Source organism: Onychomys torridus, chromosome 15 (genome assembly GCF_903995425.1).
Source record: "Onychomys torridus chromosome 15, mOncTor1.1, whole genome shotgun sequence".
Taxonomy (NCBI): Eukaryota; Metazoa; Chordata; class Mammalia; order Rodentia; family Cricetidae; genus Onychomys; species Onychomys torridus.
The window spans coordinates 49,134,045-49,150,364 of NC_050457.1; the positions used below are offsets into that span (position 1 = coordinate 49,134,045).

Consider the following 16,320-nt stretch of genomic DNA (forward strand, 5'->3'; position numbering starts at 1 on the left):
TAATACATTGTATTATAGTTTAAGAGATCCGATTAAGTTATACAAATAAGCACTATTTCCAAGGAAAATGATTCAATTAAAATATCTTATTGAAGGCCATTAGTTTTCATTGGCTATACTGGAGTCTTCCTCCATTAGGATTAGTTAACTCTACAGGGACTCCCAAGAACATACACTCCCACCTGCCCCACTGGAAGATGATGATTCTTGATATAGATTTCTGGAATGTCTTTTCTCTACTGTGAATAAGCAGGGTGGTTCATAACCTAACTTTCAAGATAATCTAGAAATCAATGACTTTGGCTGTCTCTCAAACAAATAGAGAATATTTAGCCTTGTTAAGGCACTTACATGGCGTCCTCATCTTGTTTCTTTGCTCCACAAACAATGAAAAGACTGAACCACTCTTAATCAAACACTAAGAATCCCAGCCTTGCTGCTTAACCATCTGGGAATTGACTTATGAGTTGAAACCTTATAACTTGCCAGGGAAGCTACATGGTTAAAATTCAATACTTTAAAAGAAAACAAAACAAAACAAAAAACCAAATTGGATGACACCCCTTAAAAGTGAGTTTAAATGAATGTTTGAAGGTAGATGGATTGATCAATAGACACTAATAAATATTCCTAAGTGTAAACACTGATATAGAATATAGTATCTAAAAGCAAAAGTCAAATATCTAGGTTAATATTTTAGCTCTAAAATCTATTAACTGTGCATCCCTGACCAATTCCCAAATATTCTCATTATCACCTTTACTTGGAGACATTACTTTTATGCTTGTTTTTAACATCAAATAAAAAGATAGTTTAAAATGTCTTAACATATTCTATGTTACAAATATATAAATATTCAGAAGCCTGTAACTATTTTCTGATTATTTCAACTATATTTTTATTTGAGAAAAACCCTTCAGAGTCCATAAAATACTTTATTATAAAAGCATCCATGTTTTAACTGAAGTTATTTTCTCTTATTTTTTCATGAAGTTTGACTTTGACTTTTGAACTTCTCATTTCAAAATTATACTGAATTTTCCTTTTAAATTCTAAAAGCAACACAAGCTCAATCCAAATAATAGAAATGCATGAAGGCGATAGATAAATGACTGCCTCCTCAGGGTAACCATGGACATTCTGGATTATATCTGTACATACTTTGACTTATGGTAAAATAAATCACAATATGAAGATTTATGGACATGTTAACAATATAGGACAGCACAGAACATGTGTTTCTTTTCCCTAATGCCTGTGTATATGTTTGTATATGTATTTTATAGTTGATACAACTATAATGACACTAGTTACAATACGCTACAATATTTTTACTCAAATACATACACAAAAATCTGTTACATCAAAACATGTATCCCATTCATTCAATAGTTGCACAGTACTTCATGGTATAAAAGAACAAGGTTTATGTAACTATTACTCCATTTAAGGCTATTCAGATTATTTCTGTTCCAGAATCAACACAGAAATACAAATCTTTGTTCAAATATCTTATGTTGATTTTTTTAAGATGAGTGAAGTTGACAAGTTAGATTTTTTTACTCACTATGCCCATCCCAAGTGCTATTCAATGTTTTGCATGTATTATGCCATTTAACCTTGATACAACCAATGAAGCATCATTACAAATGCTGTTTTTAAGTACAGTGAACTTTTTAGGCTACTGGCTAATGATGGTGAAGAAGATATTTAGAGCCTGGCAGTCGGGTCTCCAATCCCCTTACACAGCTGTTATCCAGAAATCACCAAATTATTTTCTTCAACTTACACTGTTTCATTACATATATGTTTTACAATGTATTAAAAATCGTCCATCACACCCCAAAGAACAGCTTATCTAACCAGAAGACTTCTACAAGAGTCTGTGTGTTCCCTTAGGTTCACAGGAATCCTATCTTTATTACAAACACAATTGAATATATTCCCTGTACTCTGAATAGCCCTTTACATGCAAAATTTGGCTACATCAGAGACTGCCTCCTTAGACATCTTGCAGTAATTGGGATTCAGCAATGGCTGTACTGCTAGTGTTTAAAATGAAATTAGCATGGGGTGTCTCAGTTAACAATTTCCAGATTTATACTTGAGGAAAAAAGATGCTGGGAATTTTCCACTCATCGCTTGTGGTGTTATTATTTTTATTTAAAATGTCTCCAAGCTTTTAATCTTCATAGAATGAAGTCATACTTCCTTCCCAAAACCAAATTTCTCAAACTCATTAGTATTATAACAGCATCTAGTGTTTGCATGTTTATGATTAATTTTATTTACTTTTTCCAAAAGTGTTTTGCTCTACAAGGGTCCTAGGGACTTGAAGAAGTGGAGTAAATTTTATTATCAAATAAGTGAACTAACTTAAGCTAAGAAATGTGCAACTTCTCTCTCAGAATAGTGCAACTTAAGGTATGATACTGCAGTTTTAGACAATATGATGAGAGAGGAAGAAGAACTGATAAATGTTAAATATTGTCCTGAGTTTAGCATCATATTTGAGAGAGAAACTCTCTGAGGCACGAAGAGACAGAACACTGAGAAGGAATTTATTATTGCTCATAGCAGGGTGGAGGTGGCTTAGCAAATAATGCATATAATATTTATGCCTCAAGAAATGCAACTTGGGATGTTATGTGTTGAAGATCCTTGGGCTAACAATAGACATTTCACATCTGCACCAACACTACTGATGTAGCAGCATCTATGAATGACCCAGGGCTGAACTGGCATCACTGCCCCCCAGTGGTAGCAATTGGCCGGGAGGCAAAGGTTCCTCTGGGAAGACAGATTGAAATGATTTGTCCTGAAAATGTCTTGCCTTAAGAAAATCCATAGCAACTGAAAATGAGTTCCCTCTGAAGAGACAATAATCCGTCCCCCAAAGAGGAGAAAGGGCATACTTAAGTGCTAGGCTTGGAAGTGTCGGTTTTCACCAAATCTGACCAGTTTGTAACTTTCTGGGCCATGAGAATTTAGGAGCTTCTGGTACAGCTTTATGCCTTTGATAAAATTAAGTAAGGTTAGCTTAGAAAAGGGTAGATGGTGCTTCAAACAGCTAAAGTTTAGAAACTGGTTAAAGTTTCTAAAACTGGCAAATGTTAACATATTCTACACCAACTCATTTGCTGTTAAATAGAGAGTGTGATTGGATCGAATTTACACTGGAGGAAACAGAAAAAGTGGTAACTCTTGAAAGCACTTCCTGCTCGGTGGGCTTGTCCTACACCTCTTAATGCAGATGTCTTGGCAGCAAAGCCAGAGTCAAGACTACAGACAGGCACAGAGTTTCCTCCCCATTGGAGCAGGCCAGTATGTCGAACTTAATTAAGCCTCCCTGGCTGCTTAGAAATTTAGACTAGGTCAGAAACTCTGAGGGCTGCGACCTCGTGATGCGTGGGGGTGGTAATGCCAGAGGCACAATGAAATGAGAAGGCCCTAGTGGTTAGGAAGGACTGAAAAGTGCTGGCCCTCACTGTGGGCGCTGCTAGCCACTCAGGGGACACTTTCCATCAGCGTCCTCCCCACCCCCCACCTCCCTGCTCCTCTCCTTTCTTGCCCTAGGCTGTGGTCACTCACTCACGGTCCGGGACACCTTCAAATCCCGGTTGAGCCACTGGCACAAGATCTCCGACATAGCTCACTGGCGCCTTTGACCACTAGCAGGTGCTAGGAATTTGCCAGGAATACAATCTGCGGGACTGCGTCTTCCCGTCGCCCAGGGCAACCAGTTGCTAAGGAAGCGCATCCAGGCTGGAGTTAGGTAACCGGCTCAGAGAGGAAGAGACACCAGAGCCCCGCCAGCCAAGATATAGAAATTGTTGTCTGCCCCCTACTGGCTTGTAAGACCTGAGCTTATGCTAGTGAACAAGATTCTCAAAAGTCTGAACAGCAATTATAATATTAAATTAAAAGTTTCTTTAAAAAAATTATCAGTTGAATTGAAAACTTTCATTGTTCTTCCGTAAATATCCAAGGGTAGATTATAAAGAGTTACTTGAGATCATAAGCTGGTTTGAAAAAACGATAATGTGTACTAAAATACAATTTGTTTTTATAAAAACACGACTTTAAATTACTCAGTGTAATATTTTTCATAATTTTAATTTTATACTATCAATAAAGTCCAAACTTCCCAATGAGATATGTGTGAGCCTTTCTGTTGGGCTTTGAACTCACAAATTCTTTGCTCCAAAATAATGGCTTACCTTCTTTGAACCTTGCTGTTCCTTCCTATAGATACAGATGCAAAGCTTGCTTTGCAAGTTGTCAGAATTAAATGAAAATTCATACTCTGATGCCTGGCTCCTGGTACAAGATCAGCATATGCTTCAAACTTGCCTTTTCTTTTTTTATTTGTATAATTAATTTTTTCATATTATTATTATTATTCTTATTATTATTATTATTATTATTATGTGTTTTAATTTGATACATCAGCCATGGGTTCCCCTGTCCTCCCCACTCCCGCCTCCACGCCCACCTTCCCTCCAGCCCCTCCCCTCCACTCCCATGTCCTCCAGGACCAAGAGACCCCTGGGGATTCATTTAAACCTGGTGGATTCAGTACAAGCAGGTCCTGTCCCCTCCTTCCAGGCTGAGCAAAGTGTCCCTGTGTAAGGCCCAAGGTTCCAAACAGCCAGCTCATGCACTAAGGACAGGTCCTGGTCCCAGAGCCTGGGTGCCTCCCAAACAGTTCAAGCTATTCAATTGTCTCACTTATCCAGAGGGCCTGCTCCAGCTGGGGGCTCCACAGCTGTTGGTTCATAATTCATGTGCTTCCATTCTTTTGGCTATTTGTCCCTGTGCTTTTTGCAATCTTGGTTTCAACAACTCACACTCTTACAGTCCCTCCTCTTTCTCGACAGTTGGACACCTGGAGCTCCACCTGGGGCCTGGCTGAGGATCTCTGCATCCACTTCCATCAGTTATTGGATGAGAGTTCCAGCACCACTGTTAGGGTGCTTGGCCATCTGATCACCAGAGTAGGTCAGATCAGGCTTTCTCTTCTCCATTGCCAGCAGACTACAGAGGATATATCATTGTGGATTTCTGGGGACCTCTCGAGCACTCTGCCTATTCCTGTTCTCATGTGGTCTTCATTTATCATGGTATGTTATTCCTCCTCACTTTCTGTTCTTGATCCAGCTGAGATGTCCTGCTCCCCTAAGCTCTCTTTCCCTCAAATCTTGCCCTTCATTACTCCCCCTGTCATCCAGGTTGTTCATGTAGATCTCTTTTCTGTGAGGTTTTGTAGTTTATCAGTGCGCTGAATTTGAGTACATTAGAGTTGCTTGTATTTCAGAAGATTTTAGGCAATTATTTCATATAGCTGTTTCGAATTTAGTCATGAGCAGTTCTCCATCTATCGCCACATAGAGACTCATGTAGGTTTTGCAATCTCAGTTGGTCTTTCACATATCTCTCATTCATTTCTTCACTTTTTCATCACCTTCAATCACTCTTTATTTTTCTCTCCTTGGGTTATCTTACAATGGCCTCACTCAACTGACAGTCACTGATGCAAAAAACATCTGTTTGCCTTCGTGGTCACAGTATTCACCAGACTAAGTGTTCTCTTTATTCTGTCCTGGATAACTGGTACAATTCCTAAAGTTTTGTCATCTCTCTTCATTTAGAAATTTCCACGAACTTCACTAGATTTCTGTTTACTACTGCCTAGACACTGTGACTCCTTCAGTGAGCCAGTGAAGAATCCTTAGGGGGAACAGTATAGGATTGATTTAAGAGTGTATATTCTTTTTATATGTAGTTGTGTGTGTATTAAGTTTGTGTATGTATGTTTGCATGTGAAGTAAAAGATATTTCTTACCAGGATCCAATGGATAGTTACAAATGCATGGTCACACAGACAGCTTTGATTAAACTACTTGTGACACAAAACCGTAACAAAGTCATGAATGTGAGACAGGAATTTGTAAGGTGTAGTGAGAATATCCATAATGAATTTTGTGCTTGTGCACATGTATACACAAACACACTCAATTGCCAATGAATGAATTTAGTCAATAATAATTGTTTTAACTTTTTAAAGCAGTGTACTAGAAGACAAAGACCAGCTGAAAGTTCTTTATGTTCTAGTTTCAACTCAAACTTGTTTATAAGCCACAAACTTTTATTGTAGTCCCAACGTCACTAACCTCCATACTTCAACTCTTGATAAGATTTTTATTATGATTTAAATATTACTATGAAACAAATTATCCTATATTTCTGAATACGTCTGATTCACTAATCTTATTTAAACTTATTATTTCCTCAACTTTACAAACCTTAGTTGTTTTTGCAAATTCCTGACTTTTAATGACTAGTTGTACCAAATCCTGTTACTTAACTGACATCAAATTTCTTTCCTAAAGTTACTCAGATAATACTCAGTGACCAGCATTTCTTCTCAGGTCCAGTTGACTCAGATATACCCATAGAAACCAAATGGACACATTTGTTTTCTATTTTTGCAAATCTAGAACTGTTGAAATTCTGTGGTATGAATCAGTGTGCCAAGAGGCCTTTTAACACACATTACAATATACGAATTATGTTGTGCAATTTATTATTCCTTTGTGTTATGGGCTGGGTGCAATTCCTCTGGACTTAAAATGGTAATCACAAAAGGATGTGTGAACAAGGGAAATGCCTTTTCCCATGTTTTGCTTTTGTAGTTATGACCATACTAGAAATCAGTGTGTACATATTTTTTAATTCTAAAAATAAGTCTACCATATGACCCAGCTATAATATTCCTGAGGACACACCTAAGAGGCACTATATACTATTATAGAGACAATTGCATATCTGTGTTCACTGCTACTCCATTCACAATAGCTAGGAAAGGGAAGTAGCTTTAATGTCCATCAAATGAAGAATGGATAATGAAATAAAATATACACAGGTATTTATTTCTCTATAAATAAAATGAAATTATTATATGTAAGTGGAGAGAGCTTGGAAAAATTAAACAGGGTAAGCTAAACCAGATCCAGAGAGAAGAATATTGCATGTCCTCTTTCATATGTGTATCCTAACCTTCAATATTTATGTGTTTAACTTAAAGTACTGGAAAAAAAAAAACAATAAACTAGAAAATTACTTATGGAGGTGGAAAGAAAGACTTTAAGAGAGGAGAGATAGGTGAGTATAGAAGAGGAAAAGGGAAATCATGGAGTGTGGCTTAGTGGGGGGGGGTGGGAGGGGTTCTAGTTTCATTTCCCTTGCTAAGATAAAAAGTAACTAAGGAACCAAGGGATCTGTAATAATCATTTATCCGATGCTGTGACAAAACGACATGACCAAAGCAACCTATATAAGAAACAGATCGTTTTGGCTGAGGATTCCAGAGGGATGAGAGTCCATCATGATGGAGAAGCATGGCGGCAGCAGCAAGCAAGGGGAAGGAGCAGGCAGGGAAGAGCTCACATCTTCAAATGCTAGCACATAGGAGAGAGGGTGAACTGGAAGTGACATGAGACTTTCAACTCTCCAAGCCTGCCCCCAGTGAGTCCTTCCTCCATCAAGGCTCCACCTCCTAAACCTTCCCAACACCACCAACACCTGGTAACTAATTGTTCAGTACCTAGACATTCCTCATTTCTCTTTCAAATCACCACAATGTCTATTTATGCTTACGATTCCAGGTTATACACCATTGTGTTGAGAAGTCATGGCAGGAGCTTCAAACAACTAGTCACATCACATCCACAGTCAAGAGCAGAGAAAACTACATACATAGGTTTGCTTGCTTGCATGGGCTCAGCCCTATCTATCCATTTCTATACAGTTCAGAATGACAGGCCTAAGGAATGATGACCCATTGTGGGCCGGATCTTACCACATCATTGATCTTACTTAAGGCAGTTCCCCAGACATACCCTCAGACCAACTCAAATGTAGTCAACCCTTCATCGAAACACTTTTCCTAGAAGATTGTAAGTTGTTTTAAGTTAACAACAAAAGTTCATAATAACATCAAGGTTGGGGAGAGAAGAGGATGGAGGGAAGGATTACTGATACTTCAGATGTTTGAAAAGACCATATGTAAATTTACTATTTTCTACAATATACCTGACACATATATTTAGTGGACTAACCTTATATGGGGTAGGGATAATGCTCTTTCTTAATGCTGGGTATGGAATATCTCCCTTCTAATTCTTAGCCCTCAGGGGGCCTCTTCTAATCCCTCATAACAATGTAACCTAATATCATTGCTCTTAGTTACCCACAGTAACATGATAGTAAGACCCTATCACTTAAGACACCATAGATTTGAGTCATAGGAGAAGGAGAAAGCAAGCTAGTACTAACCTGTAAGCTTCCTTCTTCCTGGCTAGCTCTCAGAGTCAGGAAAGGCACTCTACAGGATTCTGGTAAAGAAAAGTCATCAACAGCCTTAGCCCACTGTGAACCTTGTGACCTACAATGATGATCAGCCTTGAAATATACCTCTTGTTACAACAATGGTCTACTTTCTGGCTGGATTTAAGGCCCATTTCACAGGACAGTACTCAGGCATCATGGAAAATAAGACACAAAGATGAAAGAAGACTGTACAGAAACACATTGTGTCTCTGGACATGACAGGTTGTTGCATTTACAAACTCATAGTAGCTGTGGTTTCCTGTACAAGACCTGCCTGGATAAGATAAACCCAGTCAATTTACCAGCATGGATGGGAGAGGTACCTAGAAGTCTCCATCCCTTTCTGAGGAGCTGAGACAGTTGAGGGCCACTGGTAGGTTGCTCATGCTCTATTCACAAAGAGCTACACTAATTGTTCTCAGTAACTTATGAAAAACTGGAGGAAATATGGAGTTTAGAAGGAGATGAAATGGGAGAATCTGAGAGGAGTTGGAGGAGGAAGGGGGTGAATATGACCAAAATATATTGTACACATGTATGAAATTCTCATTAAATAAATAAATGAACACTTTAAAAATATTCTGTGAGTCGTATATCTTAGCCTCACCCGCTAATGTTATAAACTAGGACCAGTAAGATGATTCAGAGGGTGATGATCTGAGTTCAAGCCTACATTAAGGTAGAAGAAGAGAGCTGATTCCACAAAGTTGTCCTTTCACTTCCAAATACACTCTGTGGAATGTGTACACCAACATACACACACATGCACACACACACAAAAATAAATAAAAACTTTAAGAAGAAAATTACAACCTATCACAGCTCAATCAACAAACAATAATGAGAGTTCCTTCTCATATTATTGTATACTTTCTCACATTCTTCTGATGTCTTTTGAACCCAATAAATCTTTCTTCACTTAAGATGATCAGTGCTGTAGCATTTTTCTAAGAAAAAGTACCTGGGAGGTCCTCAGTAAGTCTGAATATTTGCTTTCAAAACAAGGATGACAACAGTTTATGTTATTTCTCCCACAACATGTTTGTGTCATTCATTGAATGTCAATAACAATGCATAATTTATTATGTAAATTTGTTAACATGAGCTAATAACCTTCCCTGGTACTTGAGAAATAGCCCCAGGAAAACTGTAAGATCTCACTATCAAAGGACTTATCCTTCCCTTTTTAAAAATAGCATTGTGTTTATTATCATTGCAAGTGAGGGAAGGGCACGTTAACACGGGCCGGGCAGAGTGTGTGGAAGAAGTCAGTTCATTTATTTCGCCATTCCAGTTCCAGGATGGAACCCGGGTAGCTGGACTGCTGGACTTGGCCTACCCAGCGACCTCCCCTTCCCTCCCTGTATTCCTGACCACACTGCAGACCACAGAAAGGAAGAGATCAGCTGGTTGAAAGCTCTAATGGAACCATAAGACCATTGACTCAACCTCTGTGACATTCACTAAGTTTAGATCACATCTAGTGGTACCTGATTGTTTTGATGACAATATAACTGAGACCAGAGTAGATATAGAAGGTTAACTTTATTCTTTGATAGCATTTGAAATGATAAGGTAAGGGCTGTTTATTTTTGTCCCTGTATGAGTTTATACAGTAATAAATAATTCACATGTTTCTTCTAAAATGGAAAAATAACATGATTAAGGGTTCTGAAAATGGCTTGAGTAAATCAAATTTTACTAAATGTGAAAAATTTACAACAGAAGAATACTAAATCAATGAATGTATTTTATATACATTTTTAAGCATCAGTACTGACTACATGAAGTTAGTATAGGCTTGAGGTCTGGCTAATTTTGGTTTATTTTTACCTTCATGTGTTGCTTTATAATGAAGGTTTTTTTTTAACTTGCTTTTTTATTTATTCTTTGAGTCTTTCACATCATGCATCTCCATCCCATTCATTTCCCCATACCTTCGTATCCACCCTCTGCCCTTGCAACCCCCACTCCCAAATAAAATAAAATAAAATTAAGAAGAAAACAAAAAAGTAAAGAAAAGAAAAATCAGTCTTGTCATGGAAGCTGCCATGTGACACAATAAGTCATACAGTCATCAATTTCATCCATGTATCTTTACTTTCCAGTGTCCATTGCAAAGAGTCACTGGTCTGGTTCTAGGACTCTGGTTTCTGCTACACTATAGGAGTTGGGCCCTCGCTGCAACTCCTCTGGGCTATCCTGGTGTTGCTTTGTGTTGTGGAGATCCTGCAGCTTTGGGTCTGCAGGACTGCTCCCTTCACATTCTCAGGAGGATGATAAATGGGATGTATGTTGGGGTGGGTCAGCTCATAATGCTGGTTCTGAGCCTCGGCAGTTGCAGGGTTGGTCAGCCCCACCTGCTCTTGTCCTCACCACCAGGGTGAGCGCTCCTTCACTGCCCTGGCTAGTTCACCTCTTGCAACAAGAGCAAGGGGTGGGGCCAATTCACCTGCTTTTGTGTCTTCAGAGTTGGTTTTCCCACACCTACACCTTTAAGGCCAGCTCTACTGTATTGCCCAGGCATGGTATAGGGGCCACTGTGCTACAGTTGATGATGAGCAGGACCAGCTTTCCTGCTCTGATGAACTCAGAGCCAGCTCTCCTAACTGCTTCAGGCATTGGTGGGGGCGGGGGAGGGGCATCTCTTTCCTGTCCATGCTACCACATGACAGATGAGTAATGGAGACAGCTCTCTTAAGCTCACAACTTCAAGACTGGCTCACCTGTAGCTCTGCCAACAGGGCTGGCTCTATTGTGCTGCCCAGGCGAGGTGCAGGGCCAGTTCTCGCAAGTGTTACAGCTGGTGGGGACAAGGGCAGCTGTCTTTAAAAAAATTTTTTTTTGAGTTAACATAACTATACAACACACAACTATGTTAATTTGCTTCTATGTGTATTCTCCAATGTATATTCTTATTTCATCATATTTTTGGGGGGATTTCTGAACTCTTATACCTGCTGTGTGTCAGAGTTTCTTCCCTTAACACAAAGCTAGTTGCTTATTTTTTTTTTTTTGATTAATATAATCAAAGATTCTCATCAGGCAGTGGTGGCACATGCCTTTAATCCCAGCACTAGGGGGCCAGAGCCAGGCAGATCTCTATGAGTTCGAGGCCAGCCTGGGCTACCAAGTGAGCTCCAGGAAAAGGTGCAAAGCTACACAGGGAAACCCTGTCTCGAAAAACAAAAACATAATCAAAGATTTTGAAATGCTGGACAGATTAGCAGGAAATTAGTGATCTTTTTGATACAAAAGGGTTTTTTTTTTTTCAGTTAATTTCAGCTATATTAGAGTACAATCAACATTACAATGGAAAAGTTGGTTTAGAGAAGAGGGTAAGGCCCTTGAACAACAAGGTAAAATCAGAGGTTTTTAGATCTCCCAAGATCAAATTCTTGGTGAGGACCATTTCACTGATTTAAGTGTACAAGCTATCTTGGATGAGCATACATTATCCCTATGTCATACAGCAGCTTTAAATGTTTGGGGGGAAATTCCAGAATCAGAGAAACCTACTGAGCTATATACAAAAGTTTTCCAAGAGTCAAAAGAACCACTTACTGATTTTTTTACCAAGGCTGACCAGGACTGTAAACAAGGCAATATTAAACCCACAATTAAGACAAGGATTAACTCAATCTTGGCTTTTGATAATGCTAATACAGAATGCAAAAGAATACCTACACCTTCAAAGGTCACATCAACACCTATGGAGGAATGGATTCAACATACAAATGGTGTTGAGTCTCTTAACTGTGGTAATCAGACTTGGATAAGAGAGGCAATTTGCAAAGGTGCAAGGAGGTATCAAGATAACAAATGTTTGAACTGTGGTACACCAGGTCATATAAGAAGAAATTATACATGGGGTGCTGCTAGAAGCAATGCTTCTTATAGAAATAACACAAACTGGAGACCCAAACCTTCTGGATTATGCAAAAGATGTGGCAAAAAGCAACATAGGACCAATGAATCCAGATCAACAAGAGATACACAAGGCAAGCCTTTACCATTGGGAAATACCTCAGGGGGCCTCTTGCAAACCCAAAAATCAAATGTGGTCCAAAAGTTTCCAATAACTGTAGAGGTAATTACTCCCCGGGGCAATTAAATAACCCAGTGCCTAATGTAAAGCATGACACTGCACTGGATGATAGAACAATTTTGATAGATGAATCAAAAATTCCAAAAAACACCAAAAAACAAATATTTTGGCAGACTTCCAAAAATGCACAGAGACCAAAGCTTGAACTGTGAATTAATAACATTGTCGTTGAAGGATTAGTGGACACAGGTGCTGATGTGACTATAATTACACCAAAATCATGGCATCCAAATTGGCCTCTTAAATAGGTAGATGTCCAGGGGTTAGAACCCTATCTCAGGTTAAACAAAGTTGGAGATGGGTTGAATGCATAGGGCAAGAAGGACAATGAGGAAGGTTGAAGCCATATGTGGCTAATACACCAGTGAATCTTTGGGGCCAAGATCTGTTACAGCAATGGAATACCCAGATTAAAATCCCTCCACTCTCAAAAGTGGAATATATACAAATTCATGTTTCTGGGAATAATGTTTTAAAATATTATAAAAAAAAAAACAGCCACCAACCATTCAGGCTGTACATAAACAGAGCACAACTGCTGTTGAACTCTCAGAAGTACCAAAAGCCCTTTAAAATGACTAATGAAGGGTGCTGGAGAGATGGCTCAGGCAGTTAGGAGCACTGGCTGTTCTTCCAGAGGATGTAGGTTCAATTCCCAGCATCCACATGGCAGCTTACAGCTGTCTGTCACTCCAGTTCCAGGGGATCTGATACCTTAGAAAACAAGTTTGAAGAAATAAAGGAAGTTTTGCCTCACTGGGGACTACAAATTGCTCCTTGCTCAAAGAATCCCTCTTCTCTCTCTTCACCTGGACTCCTGGAGCTCTGCCTGGTGTTTGACTGTGGAACTCTGCATCTGCTTCCATCAGTTACTGGAGAAAGGCTCATGGTCATCCTTCTGAGTCCAGGTTACCTTACTCAAAATGATATTTTTTAGTTCCTCCCATTTGCCTGAAAATTTCATGATGTCATTGTTTTTTACTGCTGAGTAGTACTCCATTGTATATATGTATCACATTTCCTTTATCCATGCTTCGGTTGAAGAGCATTTAGGTTGGTTCCAGGTTCTGGAATATGAATAATGCTGCTGTGAACATAGCTGAGCATGTGTCCTTGTAGTATGATCGAGAATTCCTTGAGTATATGTTCAAGAGTGGTAGAGCTGAGTTTTGAGGTACACTGATTCCCAGTTTTCTGAGAAACTAAAATAATGATTTCCAAAGTTGCTATCCAAGTTTGCATTTCCACCAACAGTGTAGAAATGTTTCCCTTGCTCCACATCCTCTCCAAAATAAGCTATCTTCAGTGTGTGTGTGTGTGTGTGTGTGTGTGTGTGTGTGTGTGTGTGTTTATCTTAGTCATTCTGACAGGTAAGATGATAGCTCAGATTCATTTTAATTTTCATTTTCCTGATGGGTAAGGATATTGAGCAATTCCTTAAATGTCTTTCAGCCATTTGAGATTCTTTTGTTGAGAATTCTCTATTTAGTTCTGTAGCCCATTTTTTAATTGGATTGTTAGGTGTTTTGATGTCTAGTTTCTTGAATTCTTTATATATTTTGGAGATAAGCCCTCTATCAGATGTGGAGTTTGTGAAGATATTTTCCCAATTTGTAGGCCATCATTTTGTCATATTTACTGTGTGCTTTGCCTTACAGAAGCTTCTCAGTTTCAGGAGGTCTTTGCTACTGGTGTTGTATTTAGGAAGTGGTCTCCTATGCCAATGTATTAAAGACTGCTTCCTACTTTCTCTTCTATCTGGTTCAGTGTAACTGGATTTATGTTGAGGTCTTTGATCCACTTGGAATTGAGTTTTGTGCATGGCAATAGATATGTGTCTACCTGCAATCTTCTACATGTTGATATCCAGTTATGCCAGCACCATTTGTTGAAGATGCTTTCTTTTTTTCCATTGTACAGTTTTGACTTCTTTGTCAAAAATCAGTTGTTCATAGGTATGTGGATTAATGTAAGAGTCTTCAGTTTGATTCCATTAGTCCACATGTCAGGGTTTTTTATTTATTTATTTATTATGTATACAGAAGAGGGCGCCAGTTCTCATTACAGATGGTTGTGAGCCACTATGTGGTGGCTGGGAATTGAACTCAGGACCTCTGGAAAAGCAGTCGGTGCTCTTAAACTCTGAGTCATCTCTCCAGCTCTACAGGTCAAGTTTTTTTTTTGTTTTTTTCTTTATTATTATGTGTTTTCAATTTTATACATCAGCCATGGGTTCCCCTGTCCTCCCCCCTCCCACCCCCAGCCACACTCTCCCCCAAGCCCCTCCCCTCCATTCCCATGTCCTCCAGGATCAAGGCACCCCTGGGGATTCATTTAAACCTGGTGGATTCAGTACAGGCAGGTCCTGTCACCTCCTTCCAGACTGAGCAAAGCGTCCCTGTGTAAGCCCAAGGTTTCAAACAGCCAGCTCATGCACTAAGGACAGATCCTGGTCCCACAGCCTGGGTGCCTCCTAAGCAGATCAAGCTATTCAATTGTCTCACTTATCCAGAGGGCCTGATCCAGCTGGGGGCTCCACAGCCTTTGGTTCATAATTCATGTGCTTCCATTGGTTTGGCTATTTGTCCCTGTGCTTTTTGCAATCTTGGATTCAATAATTCACGCTCTTGCAGACCTTCCTCTTTCTCAACACTTGGACACCTGGAGCTCCATCTGGGGCCTGGCTGAGGATCTCTGCATCCACTTCCATCAGTTATTGGACGAGAGTTCCAGCACGACAGTTAGGGTGTTTAGCCATCTCATCACCGGTCTAGGTCAGATCAGGCTTTCTCTCAACCATTGCCAGCAGTCTACAGAGGTTGTATCATTGTGGATTTTTTGGGGGCCTCTCCAGCACTCTGCCTATTCCTGTTCTCATGTGGTCTTCATTTATCATGGTCTGTTATTCCTCGTTCTCCCTTTCTGTTCTTGATCCAGCTGGGAGCTCCTGCTCCCCTAAGCTTTCTTTCCCTCAAATCTTGCCCTTCTTTACTCCCACTATCGTCCAGGTTGTTCATGTAGATCTCATCCATTTCTCTGTCATTGGGTGATCCTTCGGTCTTTCCTAGGGTCCTTTTTTCTAGGTAGCCTCCCTGGAGTTGTGTAGCAGTCTAGTCATCTTTGTTTTACATCTAGTATCCTCCTATGAGTGAGTACATCCATGTTTGTCCTTCTGAGTCTGGGTTACCTCACTCAGGATGTTTTTTTTCTAGATCCATCCATTTGCCTGCAAACCTCATGATGTTATTGTTTTCTCTGCTGAGTAGTACTCCATAGTGTATATGTGCCATATTTTCTTTATCCATTCTTCAGTTGAAGGGCATCTAGGTTGTTTCCAGGTTCTGGCTATTACAAAACAATGCTGATATGAACATAGCTGAGCAAATGCCCTTGTGATATGATTGAGTATTCCTTGGGTATATGCCCAAAAGTGCTACACCTGGGTCTTTGGGGAGATGGATTCCCAATTTTCTAAGGAAGTGCCATATTGATTTCCAAAGTGGCTGTACAAGCTTGCATTCCCACCAGCAGTGGAGGAGAGTTCCCCTTGCTCCATATCCTCTCCAACATAAGCTGTTTTCTGTGCTTCTGATCTTAGCTATTCTGACAGGTGTAAGGTGGTATCTCAGAGACGTTTTGATTTGCATTTCCTGGATAATTTGGGATGTTGAGCAATTCCTTAAATGTCTTTCAGCCATTTGAACTTCCTCTGTGGAGAATTCTCTGTTTAGTTCTATACCCCATTTCTTAATTGGACTGTTGGGCATTTTGATGTCTAATTTCTTGAGTTCTTTATACATTCTGGATATCAGCCCTCTGTC

The 16,320-nt window shown here is 39.5% G+C and overlaps 1 protein-coding gene across 1 annotated transcript in view; it reads right to left on the reverse strand.

The window, feature by feature from the left end:
- Positions 1-3,748, reverse strand: part of Spef2 (sperm flagellar 2) — a 171,975-nt gene extending 168,227 nt beyond the window's left edge. Inside the window, exon 1 of the mRNA XM_036206928.1 lies at positions 3,592-3,748. Coding sequence (XP_036062821.1) covers positions 3,592-3,649 — 58 coding nt within the window. The 5' untranslated portion in view covers positions 3,650-3,748. The remainder of the gene's footprint in view (positions 1-3,591) is intronic.
- Positions 3,749-16,320: the final 12,572 nt, after the last annotated feature.